Source organism: Pangasianodon hypophthalmus, chromosome 22 (genome assembly GCF_027358585.1).
Source record: "Pangasianodon hypophthalmus isolate fPanHyp1 chromosome 22, fPanHyp1.pri, whole genome shotgun sequence".
NCBI lineage: Eukaryota > Metazoa > Chordata > Actinopteri > Siluriformes > Pangasiidae > Pangasianodon > Pangasianodon hypophthalmus.
In genome coordinates this window covers 20297880-20314449 of record NC_069731.1, presented here as the reverse complement: position 1 = coordinate 20314449, position 16570 = coordinate 20297880, and the positions used below count along the sequence as shown (strand labels likewise).

The 16570-nt window shown below is 42.2% G+C and overlaps 1 protein-coding gene across 4 annotated transcripts in view; it reads right to left on the bottom strand.

Annotated features, from left to right (window-relative positions):
* The window catches only part of sh3kbp1 (SH3-domain kinase binding protein 1), a 58343-nt gene extending 45408 nt beyond the window's left edge, over positions 1-12935 (bottom strand). For 3 of the 4 annotated variants that reach the window (XM_034297987.2, XM_034297988.2, XM_034297991.2), the window contains exon 1: positions 12536-12935. In XM_034297987.2, coding sequence (XP_034153878.1) covers positions 12536-12539 — 4 coding nt within the window. In that variant the 5' untranslated portion in view covers positions 12540-12935. The remainder of the gene's footprint in view (positions 1-12535) is intronic. The other variant, XM_034297990.2, reaches the window with a different exon arrangement.
* Between the last annotated feature and the right edge of the window lie 3635 nt (positions 12936-16570).

Here is a 16570-nt window from a genome sequence, read left to right as displayed (position 1 = left end):
TAAAACACACTGCTGTATCACACACGTCTCTAACACACACTGCTGTATCACACACTCTCTCTAACACACACTGCTGTATAACACACACACACACACGTCTCTAACACACACTGCTGTATCACACACGTCTCTAACACACACTGCTGTATCACACACACACACTCTCTCTAACACACACTGCTGTATAACACACACACACACTCTCTCTAACACACACTGCTGTATCACACACGTCTCTAACACACACTGCTGTATCACACACACACACACTCTCTCTAAAACACACTGCTGTATCACACACGTCTCTAACACACACTGCTGTATCACACACACACGTCTCTAACACACACTGCTGTATCACACACGTCTCTAACACACACTGCTGTATCACACACACACACGTCTCTAACACACACTGCTGTATCACACACACACACGTCTCTAACACACACTGCTGTATCACACACACACACGTCTCTAACACACACTGCTGTATCACACACACACACGTCTCTAACACACACTGCTGTATCACACACACTCTCTAACACACACTGCTGTATAACACACACACACACACGTCTCTAACACACACTGCTGTATCACACACGTCTCTAACACACACTGCTGTATCACACACACACTCTAACACACACTGCTGTATCACACATGTCTCTAACACACACTGCTGTATCACACACATCTCTAACACACACTGCTGTATCACACACACTCTCTCTAACACACACTGCTGTATCACACACGTCTCTAACACACACTGCTGTATAACACACTCTCTCTAACACACACTGCTGTATAACACACTCTCTCTAACACACACTGCTGTATCACACACACACATGTCTCTAACACACACTGCTGTATAACACACACACACACTCTCTCTAAAACACACTGCTGTATCACACACGTCTCTAACACACACTGCTGTATCACACACTCTCTCTAACACACACTGCTGTATAACACACACACACACACGTCTCTAACACACACTGCTGTATCACACACGTCTCTAACACACACTGCTGTATCACACACACACACTCTCTCTAACACACACTGCTGTATAACACACACACACACTCTCTCTAACACACACTGCTGTATCACACACGTCTCTAACACACACTGCTGTATCACACACACACGTCTCTAACACACACTGCTGTATCACACACGTCTCTAACACACACTGCTGTATCACACACACACACGTCTCTAACACACACTGCTGTATCACACACACACGTCTCTAACACACACTGCTGTATCACACACACTCTCTAACACACACTGCTGTATAACACACACACACACGTCTCTAACACACACTGCTGTATCACACACACTCTCTAACACACACTGCTGTATAACACACACACACACACACACACGTCTCTAGCACACACTGCTGTATCACACACGTCTCTAACACACACTGCTGTATCACACACATCTCTAACACACACTGCTGTATCACACACACACTCTAACACGCACTGCTGTATCACACACACACTCTAACACACACTGCTGTATCACACACGTCTCTAACACACACTGCTGTATCACACACTCTCTCTAACACACACTGCTGTATAACACACTCTCTCTAACACACACTGCTGTATCACACACTCTCTCTAACACACACTGCTGTATAACACACTCTCTCTAACACACACTGCTGTATCACACACTCTCTCTAACACACACTGCTGTATCACACACGTCTATAACACACACTGCTGTATCACACACTCTCTCTAACACACACTGCTGTATAACACACTCTCTCTAACACACACTGCTGTATAACACACTCTCTCTAACACACACTGCTGTATAACACACTCTCTCTAACACACACTGCTGTATAACACACACACACACGTCTCTAACACACACTGCTGTATCACACACACACTCTCTCTAACACACACTGCTGTATCACACACACACACACTCTCTCTAACACACACTGCTGTATCACACACGTCTCTAACACACACTGCTGTATAACACACTCTCTCTAACACACACTGCTGTATAACACACACACACACACGTCTCTAACACACACTGCTGTATCACACACTCTCTCTAACACACACTGCTGTATAACACACTCTCTCTAACACACACTGCTGTATCACACACACACTCTCTCTAACACACACTGCTGTATCACACACACACTCTCTCTAACACACACTGCTGTATCACACACTCTCTCTAACACACACTGCTGTATAACACACTCTCTCTAACACACACTGCTGTATCACACACACACACACTCTCTCTAACACACACTGCTGTATCACACACACTCTCTCTAACACACACTGCTGTATCACACACACACACTCTCTCTAACACACACTGCTGTATCACACACACACACACGTCTCTAACACACACTGCTGTATCACACACGTCTCTAACACACACTGCTGTATCACACACGTCTCTAACACACACTGCTGTATCACACACACACGTCTCTAACACACACTGCTGTATCACACACTTCTCTAACACACACTGCTGTATCACACACACACGTCTCTAACACACACTGCTGTATCACACACTCTCTCTAACACACACTGCTGTATCACACACACACTCTCTCTAACACACACTGCTGTATCACACACACACACGTCTCTAACACACACTGCTGTATCACACACACACGTCTCTAACACACACTGCTGTATCACACACACACACTCTCTCTAACACACACTGCTGTATCACACACTCTCTCTAACACACACTGCTGTATCACACACACACACACTCTCTCTAACACACACTGCTGTATCACACACTCTCTCTAACACACACTGCTGTATCACACACTCTCTCTAACACACACTGCTGTATCACACACACACACACTCTCTCTAACACACACTGCTGTATCACACACTCTCTCTAACACACACTGCTGTATAACACACTCTCTCTAACACACACTGCTGTATCACACACACTCTCTCTAACACACTGCTGTATCACACACACACACACTCTCTAACACACACTGCTGTATCACACACACACATGTCTCTAACACACACTGCTGTATCACACACACACACACTCTCTCTAACACACTGCTGTATCACACACACACACACTCTCTAACACACACTGCTGTATCACACACACTCTCTCTAACACACACTGCTGTATCACACACACACTCTCTAACGTGTCTGACGTGTTAGAATACACGTGAAGTGTGAGTGTCATAGAGCACTGTGTGACGTGTGGCTTGTGTGTGTGTGTGTGTGTGTGTGTGTGACGTGTGTGTGTGTGTGTGTGTGTGTGTGTGATAATGCTTCTTGTGTTCAGCTATTTATGGAACTGAGAATATTTGTTCTTTATTCTCTTCTAAAACAGAGGAAAGATTTAAACAGAGCACACACACACACACACTCACACACGTGCACACACACACACACACACACTCACACACGCGCACACACACACGCACACACTCACACACGCGCGCACACACACACACACACACGCACACACACACACACACACACAGTGATTCCAAAAAACCTTGACGTGTATTAAAACCTGCTCGTGAACACACGATGTGAATCATTTACTTTATAACAACAGTAATAACATACATATAAAATATAATATAAATATTAAATATGTTATATACACACACACACACACACGTATATAAAACATCAACCCTAAATATAGCGCTAAAGCTAACGAGAGCAGCAGCGGCACTGAGTCGTCAAACTCACTGGGGAATGATGGAGGAGATTCTGCCACGACATTCCCAACACGGTCAAGATCAGACTCACTCTCCACACTGAGATCAGACTCTCGCCTCACACCGAGATCAGACTCTCGCCCCACACCGAGATCAGACTCTCGCCCCACACCGAGATCAGACTCACTCTCCACACCGAGACCAGACTCACTCTCCACACCGAGATCAGACTCTCGCCCCACACCGAGATCAGACTCACTCTCCACAACGGGATCAGACTCACTCTCCACACCGAGATCAGACTCTCGCCCCACACCGAGATCAGACTCACTCTCCACACCGAGATCAGACTCTCGCCCCACACCGAGATCAGACTCACTCTCCACACCGAGATCAGACTCACTCTCCACACCGAGATCAGACTCTCGCCTCACACCGAGATCAGACTCACTCTCCACACCGAGATCAGACTCACTCTCCACAAGGGAATCAGACTCTCGCCCCACACCGAGATCAGACTCACTCTGCACGTTGGGATCAGACTCACACTCCACAACGAGATCAGACTCTCGCCCCACACCGAGATCAGACTCACTCTCCACACTGAGATCAGACTCACTCTCCACACCCGGATCAGACTCACTCTCCACCCCGAGATCAGACTCTCGCCCCACACCGAGATCAGACTCTCGCCCCACACCGAGATCAGACTCACTCTCCACAAGGGGATCAGACTCACTCTCCACACCGAGATCAGACTCACTCTCCACACCGAGATCAGACTCACTCTCCACAAGGGGATCAGACTCATGCTCCACAATGGGATCAGACTCACTCTCCACACCGAGATCAGACTCATGCCCCACACCGAGATCAGACTCATGCACCACACCGAGATCAGACTCTCGCCCCACACCGAGATCAGACTCACTCTCCACACCGAGATCAGACTCACTCTCCACAAGGGAATCAGACTCTCGCCCCACACCGAGATCAGACTCACGCTCCACAACGAGATCAGACTCACGCTACACACAGAGATCAGACTCACATTCTACACCGAGATCAGACTCACTCTGCACGTTGGGATCAGACTCACACACCACAACGAGATCAGACTCACGCTACTCACAGAGATCAGACTCACGTTCTACACCTAGATAAGACTCACTCTCCACAAGGGAATCAGACTCATGCTCCACAACGGGATCAGACTCACGCTGCATGTCGGGATCAGACTCACGCACCACACCGAGATCAGACTCACTCTCCACAAGGGGATCAGACTCTCGCCCCACACCGAGATCAGACTCACGCTCCACAACGAGATCAGACTCACGCTACACACAGAGATCAGACTCACATTCTACACCGAGATCAGACTCACTCTGCACGTTGGGATCAGACTCACACTCCACAATGAGATCAGACTCTCGCCCCACACCGAGATCAGACTCACGCTCCACACCGAGATCAGACTCACGCTCCACAACGAGATCAGACTCACGCTACTCACAGAGATCAGACTCACGTTCTACACCTAGATAAGACTCACTCTCCACAAGGGAATCAGACTCATGCTCCACAACGGGATCAGACTCACGCTGCATGTCGGGATCAGACTCACGCACCACACCGAGATCAGACTCACTCTCCACAAGGGGATCAGACTCGCGCTGCACGTCGGGACCAGACTCACGCTCCAGAAGGGGATCAGACTCACGCTACACAATGAGATCAGACTCACACTTCACACTGAGATCAGACTCATGCAAATTCATTGCAAGTTTCATGACGATACGATCTAATATCGATTCTTTTAGCCAGTGATTGGATATTTGCCGAAACCTCAATGTCTGCCACGATGCGATTTCGATTTGATCGATTCAGGGGCCTGCGATCGATATTAAACGATGTGTCTATTTCACACAATCAGTAACATTTCTATTAATTCACAGACGCATCCAAAATATAATTTAAAAAAATTTCTTGAGCTTTTTTCCGCTATGAAATGCTACATATTTCATGCAAATAAGGACCCGTGATGAACTTAGACTTTGACAGACGTCGCGTCCGGGACGTGGCTGGAATTAGCGTGTCCTAAATAAACACTTGGTTATTTGATCGATACACTGATCCATATTGATGGATCGTTACACTCCTAGTAATTCAACACTTGTTATTCAAAACAGCTCACTGATTAGTAAAATATTACTCCAAATTAAAAAAAAAGTTTTAGTTTGTGAACTCATGAGCAACTCAACCAAAAGCAAAGGTGCCAATACTTTAAGCTTAATGAAAATAAAGAGAATGTGAAGTGCTTGACGTTTGACGTTAAAATACGAGTAAAATACGAGTACAAGCTCCGACACACTCTCCTCACGCAGTGAATGTGAAATGCTGTTAAATTAAAAATTCACGCTTTAATATTTTTACATGGACCTTGAACTAAAAATAGAGAAAATATTATTATGGATAAATTTAAAAAATGAATTTGAAGCTTTAGAGTTCTTAATAAAACGCTGATTTATTTAGTTGTGTAGTTTTATGTGAAGTTAACACACAGTGTAGCTGCTGCTAATGTTTGTTGTGTTCGCTCATTAATATTTATTACACACTCATTAATATTCATGTGTATATTCGAAGACTAACTGAATCTAATCATCTGCCTGACTTTTTCTCTCTGAGTTTAAAACAGGATTGTTATGTTGCTTTTGTTATGTGTTTGTGATTAAACAATTTTAAGTTTATTCAGATTCATGTTCATGTTTATTTTATTTGCTTGTTTGAGTACTTGATTAAAGAACGACTCAAAACACAGCAATGACGACGAGAACGAGGAGAAAACGCACGCTGTGACAAACAAACTCCTGCAGCCTGCAAGCTGACGTCTCTGTCTGCATCTCATTCAGGAATGAAACAAAAGCCAGACTGTGTGTGTGTGTGTGTGTGTGTGAGAGAGAGAGACAGATAGAATGAGGGGGTGTGTTTGATAGTGTGTTCGAGTAACAGACCAGCTTTGACGCTGGTCACATGACCTGAAAGTGGCCTTCACAGCCAATCCTAGCTCCAGATGGTTCTGCTACACAGCGCTGGTTTTACAGAGGAACCGCCTGAGCAGCGGAACCCGGAGAAAAACAGGATTTCTGACAGAACGTGTAAAAGGACGAAATGCGCCGTGTGGCAGCAGAGAGAGATGTGATGCCATCTGAGCGCTCAGACGATGCCAAGTGACATCATCATCATCATCGTCATCGTCATCATCAAGCACACACTCCTGTCTCTGCTCCAGCACTTAGCCGTGGATCTTTACACGTTTAATTCTCGTTTTATTTTAGAGCATGTAAATCCACATTCAAAACCCACAAACAAGACTAATTACTTTTCAGGAAATAGGTTAGTGCTCACGCAACACAAAGTTGTGCAACGATAGGAAGTACAGATATGATCCTTTTTTACAGATAATCACACACACACACACACACACACACACACAAACACACACTCAACAGTTTGAAATTTTCACAGTCCGATAATCTAACAATATCTCCGTATTAATCGACTATTTAAACCCATGATTTAAAGTCGCTGGTAAAAAGTAACGCAAACCCTTATGATAAAATTTATACATATTAGCAATTAATACACACAATAAACATCCACTCGTCCACTCGTCCACTTTAAATACAAACCAGAACACCTGCTCAATCATGTAATTATTCAATCAGCCAATCATGTTGCAGCAGTGCAATGTATAAAGTGATGCAGATCACGAGCTTCAGATTCACACCGAGCATCAGAATGGGGGAAAAACATGATCTCATTCATCTGAGTGATCTCTTTGATCTCAGTGATGTCAGTGCTGTCAGAGAGCGTGACACGGCTTTTGGGTTGAGTATTTCAGAAACTGCTGATGTCCTGCTGGGGTTTTCACACACAACCACCTCTAGAGTTTATACAGAACAGTGCAAAAACCAAAAAACATCCGGTGAGTATCAATAAGGAAACGCCTTGTTGATGAGAGAGGTCAGAGTACAGGCTGGTTCGAGCTAACAGGAACGCTACAGTAACTCTTTACAACCGTCATGAGCAGAAAAGCATCTCAGAAAGCAGCAGAAGAAATACATCACCATATCATTTTTTTTCTTTTCTTCACAATCTTCAACTGTCTCATTTCCTTCTCAATCTTCCTCTAGGAGCCTCATTTCCTTCATAACCTCCGACTCAGTTCCTTCATCCTCGCTGATTCCTTCCTGTTTATCCATTTATAGTTACATTTAATGATGTGGAACTTCCATCAGACAAGTTAGTTCCTGTTCTCACTTACGTTATAGCAGATATAAACACTCGTTCCCTCACCAGTCTCTCTTTATTCTCAGTCTTGATGTTAATAAGACAGAAAAATGCAGCTCGTCATGTTACTGAGAAACCACAAAGAAGCGTAAACTCGAAGAACTTACGGTTACAGCTTTACCTCTGACTCTTACAAAGCACTGACACTGGAGACTCCTTCCATAAATGTTAAATAAACCTCTACTAAACAGAAAACAAGGATTTTTATTAGCAGAGCGTCTGCAGGATGAGTCCCTCTGAATGAGCTGTTGCTATAGAAACGTCAGAGCTGCTGTTGTAGAAATTAAAACACCTTCTGACCAATCAGAAATGGAAATGATAATAACAGCTGCCTCTTTACTCAGAGGTGTGAAGTGACTCGTTTCTGTAAATGTGGATTTGGGTTTTACTGGTGGTTTTGACGTGAACGAAGACTGTAGCTCACTGTAAACATCCTGCATCCTCAGCGTTCCTCTGACCACAGCGCCTCTTTAAATAGCACACACTATTCTCACTCTGGTGAAGCAGAGCTACAACCCAACATAGGACACTTCTTCAAATTTGACAAAACACAAGGGCTTGTGTCTGACCGCTTCCTTCACGAGATGGGAAATATCAGCTCGCTGCAAATATTCCAGGAATGCAAAGTGCGCTTTACTGACGCCCTGCTTTTAAAAAGCGTCTCAGAGACAGACGAGAAGCCGTTACGGCGTGGCTGGGTGGAGTGTTCGTCACAAGAACATCACGCATACGTAAAGTTCCCTACAGATGTTTAAGGTGTGGGTTAAAGGAGGTCAAGGAGAGCGTAAAACATCTGCAACGTGGCATCAGTTCTGGCGACTCTGACGCTTTATCTGTCTTTAATAAACCGAATCTGCTCTGAAGACACGCTTTGCAGAAAAACAGAGCTTTCATTCCACCAGCCTTATCAATCACTGATATTCCTCCACTTCTGTAATGAGTGTTTAAAATGTGGTTTATTTTAAAAGTAATAAAAGCTCAGAGTTCAGGAGAAGAGATCAGGATTTATTTCTAAATGACGTTAGTTATTTTCAGTGGCCTCGTGCTTTTCAGCGTGATTTCACACGATGCATAAAATTAATCTATTTTACTGAGTTTGAGAAACAAATCACAATCATGTGAACAGGCCCACACACACAGACACACACACACACACACACACACACACACAAACACACACACACACACACACATACACACACACAGAGTACTCTATTTAAGAGGATTGTTTAGAAGCTGCAGCAGAATGAAAACTTCACAGCGCTGTTTCTCTTCCATTACACACTCTGAGTTTATCAGACCTGAGCGCAGGGCTCTAACAGATAAACTCATCAGTTATTCCAATAAAGTGGACATAATGCAAAAAAAATAAAAAGTGTTTGTGTGTGTGTGTGTGTGTGTGTGTGAGGTAGAATCACTTATTTTGTGTCTGATATCAAGTGAAATGGTGACATACTCAAAAAAAGGCGAGTCTACAACACGTTACTCGTCCTTTCTGATGTTTATTGTGGTCGTTATTTTTCTTATTTCTAGACGTCTTCGTTGGAATTGTTTCTGAATTTTAAAAGACTTTATGTCCAAATTACTTTAAAGCAGGTACATCATAATAACTTACATATATATAAACAAGTAACAAGCTTAATAAGCAAGTAATTAACAAATATTAAACATTGCGTGTGTGTGTGTGTGTGTGTGCGCGTGTTAACTTTTTATTTCTCAGTAAATTCGAGTGCTGTTTGTTAAGCACGTCTCTGATGTGTTTAGCGACTCTGGTGATGATTTTGTTGTATTTTCGTTATTCCTGTGCAAAGTTAGAACCCGTGCACTCACTAATTGAGCTGGCAAGCTAAAGCTAACGTTGGCGATGAAGGGACGGCGGATGCCATGGCAACATGACGTCATATTTTGACTGTTAACGTATAAATCAGCGAGAGGACTAATGAAGATGTAAATGGAGACTCTGAGACTGAAATCGGATTTAGCCTGATTTCAGTTCAACTAGCTGCTGTTTCTAATTTGCATATTCATGCATATTCATAAGCCGTGGCTATTTTAATAAGGCCACAGGTGTAATAGATGTTCCTGTTAATGGTTTGTAAATGGTTTAAAATTGTAAATGGTTTAAAAGGAGGATGTGAAGTACATAGACACAGAGGAAGACAGGAAACAAACACGTGTCGTTGTGTGTGTTTTTTTCACTGCAGCACAGAGAAGAAGTTTTGCATTTGTGGACATCACTGCTGTTCTGCAAAAGTGCACAAAAAAGGAAGCAGACGTTTCTCTGAGTGAATCATAGCTCGATAAAACCACACTGTATTTTCTTTTTTATTTTCAGGACCTCTCAGGCATCAACGCTGCACCCAAAAAAGAAAAAGAAAGAAAAAAGTCATACAAGAGCGCTCATCCTCACTTCCAAGCATCTGAACCTGTTCCTTACGGCTAGGACTATCGGTTTCCACACACACACACACACACACACACACACACACACACACATGCCATCTGTCAGGAACGGCATCATTGCAACGCAACACAACACAACACACACCACTTCTGAAAACTTCCTGGATCCAAACAATGAACAGCTCAAAGGGCTGAAAAACATTCCGGGTTTACGAGTATTTCCAGAAAACAACAATAAATGAGGAGGAGGGACACACAAATACACAAACACACAAACACATAAACAAATACACAAACACACAAATACACAAACACATAAACAAACACACAAATACACTAACACACAAACACACAAATACACAAACACACAAACAAATACACAAACACACAAATACACAAACACATAAACAAACACACAAACACACAAATACATGAACACACAAATACACTAACACACAAACACACAAATACAAGCAAACACGCAAATAAACAAACACACAAACGCAAACACAAAAACAAATACACGAACACACAAACACAAAAATACACAAACAAACAAGCAAACACGCAAATACACAAACACACAAATACACAAATACACAAACAAACAAGCAAACTCACAAATAAACAAACACACAAATACACAAACGTAAACACAAAAACACAAAAATACACAAATACGAAAATACAAAAACACACAAACAAACAAGTGAACACACAAATAAATAAATAAACAAACACACAAACATGTTGGAGATGTGATACGGAGTGAAGCTCGTCGTTTTAATCCTTAAGGGCGAATTCGCTGGAATTTATTTTATATGAAGTTTAACAACTTTACAGATTCGTGAAAGCGTTTGTGAGATTGTGAGATTGTGAGATTGTGAGTCGGGAATAACGATGAGTTACTGAGATACTGTTTCCACCTCAACGCTGATTATTTTCCTAGAACCGCACTCCTCGCGTGTTTTATTCCTCACAGCAATTTAACAACGATTATTAAAGAATCACACGTCATACTTTTTATCCATTTACAGTTACATTTAACGTCTGTGTAAGTTTAACATTCGCGCTTATGCTATAGCAGCTATAAACAGTCGCTCCCTCACCTCTGCTTTTTCTCTCTCACGGAGGTAATAAAGACAAAAAAAACGCACCTTGTCGTATTTTTGTTAACGAAAAACTGCAAAAAAGTGCGTAAACTCTTCCGTCCTGAAGACGTCGCAAAACTTACAGCTTTACCTCTGACTGTTACAAGCGCTGACACTGGAGACTCCTTCCATAAACGTTACATATAACCGTCTCCTAACAGAGAACTTAAAAAAGTCTGTTTATTATTAGCGTGTCTGTGGTACACGTCGCTGTGGATGAGCTGTTACTATGGAAACGATAAAGTGTCAATGTGCATTAATATAAACCTGCGATTGTTTTGATGGCTGCGATTATTAGGGGTCCAAGCACGCTTTTTCGATTTCTCCGAACAGAGAAGAAGAACAATGTGCTCGGGGCGTAAAGTTCACGGTTCTGGTTTTGTACACGCAACTGAAAAGTAACTTCCTGTATAAACTCTATACATGCAAATCTTCAGTTCAATAAAAAAAAAAATCTCTTTCAATCTTTTTGATCTTTGTTTTTTTATCTGATTTCTTTCCTGATCAACTTTAGAGTCACAGCAGCAGCAGCAGCAGCAGCAGCACCTTCTTACAGCTGCTGCATGAAGAAACACGGACACAAACTGGATCAGAACCACAGGGTCGGACAGAGCGCGTGCGCGTGAGAGCTGAGCGAGAGAGAGAGAGAGAGAGAGAGAGAGAGGTTCGGCTCGGTTCGGCTCTGCTCGGCTCGGCTCGGCTCGGCTCGGGTAGGACTCCTGATCAGGCCACTTCCCAGCCTGGCAGTGAGCTGCAGGAGAATAACGGGACGCAGGACTCCGGTGTGAACACAATGCATTACACAGCCATAAACATGCGCGCGCACCGTAAACATCGCCCTACTCACCCATTTATAAACTTTATTTCCGCCTCGTGATCCTCCCGGAGACTGAGGGCTGGAGAATGAAAAAAAGAAAAAGAAAAAAAAAGAGTAATAAATAAAGTAAAAATAATAATAATAATAATAACTCTCCAGCTCAGTGGAGTTGAAGGAGCTGCGAGCTTCAGAGGGAAAAAAAAAAACAAAAACCAAAAACAAAATGACGCTGAAACAGAAAACGCGGCTTTAAACGGCTCAGTGGCGAGACACGGCACGGCTCGCGCGCACAATGTCCCCCCGCTCGCCTCGCGCTCCGTTACGTCCCCGCGCGAGATGAAAGCAGAGCGGCGACAATGTAGCGGAGGAGAAGAGCTGTGTGATGTGGCCGCTGCTGCTGCTGCTGCTGCTCCGTTACACACACACACACACACACACACACACACACACACACACACACACACACTGCCGCAACAAGCCTGCAGGAGGCGCTGTAAGGGAGCGTCTTTCGGAAGGATAAACTCTCGCGAGAATAGGCTACCTGGACCGATCAACAGGTCACGTGACCTCCTCCTCCTCCTCCTCCTCCTCCTCCTCCTCCTCCTCCTCCTCCCAGACGGAAGACTACAAAGCTGTCCTCAAATGACAGTTTCATTTTGGAAATTTATTTATTTATTTATTTATTTTACTTTCACAGCACAATAAAGTTTAACTTGTTTAAAAATATACATCAATAAGTTTTTTTAAAATAAAATTTGTGAACAAGTCAAAAGATAAATAAATGTGTGCTAATTTGCATTTCTCAAACAATAAACATCAAACAAATGTAATAATAATAATAATAATAATAATAATAATAATAATAATAATAATAATAATGAAGCATTATGAGCTGTGAGCGCCCCCTGGTGTCAGAACAATGTTTTAATACAATAATAAAATAATAATTTAGTTACATCAGTTTTCTAAATTACTCTGAGCATTTATTTATTTATTTATTTATTTATTTATTTATAAAGAGGATAACACACAGTACATTATGCTGTAGAATAACTCTGATTTCAGCACTCTCACTCTGTTTTTTAACCCCTTTTATTTTATTATTTACATTATTTGATGACAATTTGTATAGTTGAATTTTATTTATTTATTTGTTTATTCATTCATTCATTCATTCAGAAGGAAGATATGCAGTACAATACTGTAGAATAATAATAGTAAAATAATAATATTTAAATAATTATATTTAAGCTGTCTGGTTAAAGTCTGTTTTTTTAAAAAATTATTTTATATTATTAAATTATTTTTTAACAATTGTCACAGTGTGGATTTGTTTGTTTGTTTGTTTGTTTGTCTAAAACAAGATATAACATGTTACAGTGCTGTAGAATAAAACTTATTTCAACATACTGATTTTTTACTACTTTATTTTATTAAATACTTTGTTATGGCACAGATATTGACTGATTGATTGATTGACTGATTGATTGATTGATTGATTGATTGACTGACTGAAGGCCCTTGTGACACGCCCCTGTTGCTGCTCAGTAAATCGTCCTGTAGGAGGAGTTTCTCAGCTTCTCCCCCGCCACCAGACGGCGCTGTTGATCCATTATGGAGACCTTTTAAACCCTGGGATCAGAATTCATGACTACTGAAATGATTTGACCTCCAACAGGCTGATCTTTTTTTTTACTGATGTTTCATTTCTGGAATGAAAAAGTCACTGAACAAAACAGGGACGGATTTAATCCGATTATTTTTAGGCATCGTCCCGGGTGAAGAGGCGTTTTCTCAGGACACCTCAGTGCAGAGGAACACTTAAGAAGAATTGCATCTTCTAAAGCCTGGACTAAGAAACCTGCGCTGGTGCTGAGCCCAGAACTTTGTGGAACTCTCTCCATGCTGGATGAACCCGAGGGAAACAGAGAAAAGCCAAAATCACACGAGAACAAATCAAATCCCAGACAGAAAGCTTAAGAGTTTAATGAACACGGCGCAGAGCTGGAACGGTTTGAGGAACATAATTCCACTCATGCTCAGTAACTCTGAGAATAAATCACTACAGCAGATCAACAGCAGAGCGCTGGAGAGGAGGAGGAGGAGGAGAAGGAGGAGAAGAAGAAGAACAAGTAGAAGAAGAAGAAGAAGTTGTAGTAGAAGAAGGAGAAGAAGAAGAACAAGTAGAAGAAGAAGAAAAAGATGTAGTATTTATATTATATTATATAGTATAGTATTTATATATTATATTACCTATATTATTTATTTTTAAAATTCTTCCTTCTCTCTCAGAGTTCTAATGAAATGGAACTTCCTGGAGGATCTCAGCGCGCTGCCCCGAGGCCTTGAGATGACAGAAAAGAAAAAGAGACATTTTTCTCTCTCGACTTCCTGGAACTCATTCCTGGGAAATTTCACTGAAGAGGAAAAACCTGTCCTCAGGCAAGAGCACCTCATTCAGGGACCCATTAATCAGCGTGTCAGTGTCTTAAACGTCAACTTTACACTCATTAGTACCCTTAACTCTTTCAGGAACCTTCACAACAACTTCTGAAGACACGTTTACAGGTTCCACTGTTGAGATAATCTTCGAGAAGTGTTTTATTTTTCAGAATAAAAGAAAATCCTCTGAGCACACAACACTACACTCTTCCAAAAAAAATATTTTGGTTCTCAGAAAAACCCTTAAAGGTTCCGTACAGCACCTACATCTACAGGTTCCCCTTCAGAAAGCGGAGAAGCCTTTACTGAAGCTGGTTTTCCTTAAAGAACCCTTAAAGAACACTCTCAGAAAGGTTCATTGAAGCAACCTATCATATTCTTTGGTTTGTCCTTCTAAATCTTTGAAGTGCTACAATGTAGTGTTCTTCTTTAAGTGAGGATTACAAGTAGAACCCCTTTAGGAAGTCCAGAACGATCCAAAGAACCTGTGAAGAACCCTAAAATATCCATAAAGCATGAAAAATGGTTCTTTGATTTGCCCTCCTAAACATTAAAGGTGTTACAACACTGTGTTTCCCTTGAAGAACCCTGAAAAAACTCTATGAAACACCTCAGTGGTGGTTTGTAGAACCCTAGAACACACAGTCTTTCCATTTAGAGAGGATTGCATGCAGAACCCTGTAATGAAGCAAAGAATGAAGGGTTCTTCACAGGTTCTTAGGATCATTCTTAGCTTCCTAAAGGGGTTCTACTTATACCCTTCTCCTCTCTAAAAGAGAAACATAGCATTGTTAAGGTTTAGAACGATCCAGAGAACCCATGAAGAACGCTAAGAGTGCACACACTTCCATGTAGATTCCATGTAGAACCCTACAATCTAATGATTTTTTTTAGAACCTCTTTTTTTTAGAACCTCTTTATGAAGCTAAGAATGATCCAAAGACCCTGTGAAGAACCCTTTTCTAAGAGTGTAAGAGTGCACATGCTTCTTCGAGGTTCTTCAGTTTGTCCTTCTAAACCTTAGAGGTGCTACAACAGGATGTTTCCCTTTTAGACGAGATTACAAACAGAACCCGTTCTGGAAGCGAAGAACCCGTGAAGAACCCTTTTCTGATAAAGTACACTCTTAAAAAGCTTCAGTGAAGCATCTTAAAGAGTTCTTTAGTTTGTTTCTTCTAAACCTTAAAGGTGCTACACCAGAGTGGTCCTGTTTATGAAGTTAAGAACAGTGAAAGAACCCTGGAGAACCCTGAGAAGTCAGTGACAAAAAGCAGTGCCGCTTTTAAAAAATCTTTTTTGAGAACAGGATTAAAGTGTAGATGAATGAAGGTTAAGGGTTAAGCTGTGTTTATATTAATGAGCTTTAATATCTTCTAATCAGTTGGAGCCACATTTCCATCCACACGCCCTCCAGCTGTTTGTAAACACCAGCTGCCATGTGGCACTCTGACGCAATCCGGGAGGCGGAGTTTACTCTGTAGTCCAAAGCAGCTTTCCAGAACTGAGATCCCTACAAGACTACAACTCCCACAATCCCCTGCGCTGTCGGCTGATTGGTGCTGGTGTGTGTTTGGTGGATGCGGTGGGGAGGTGGATCATGTCCCCGCTGTGCGCATCGCGCTT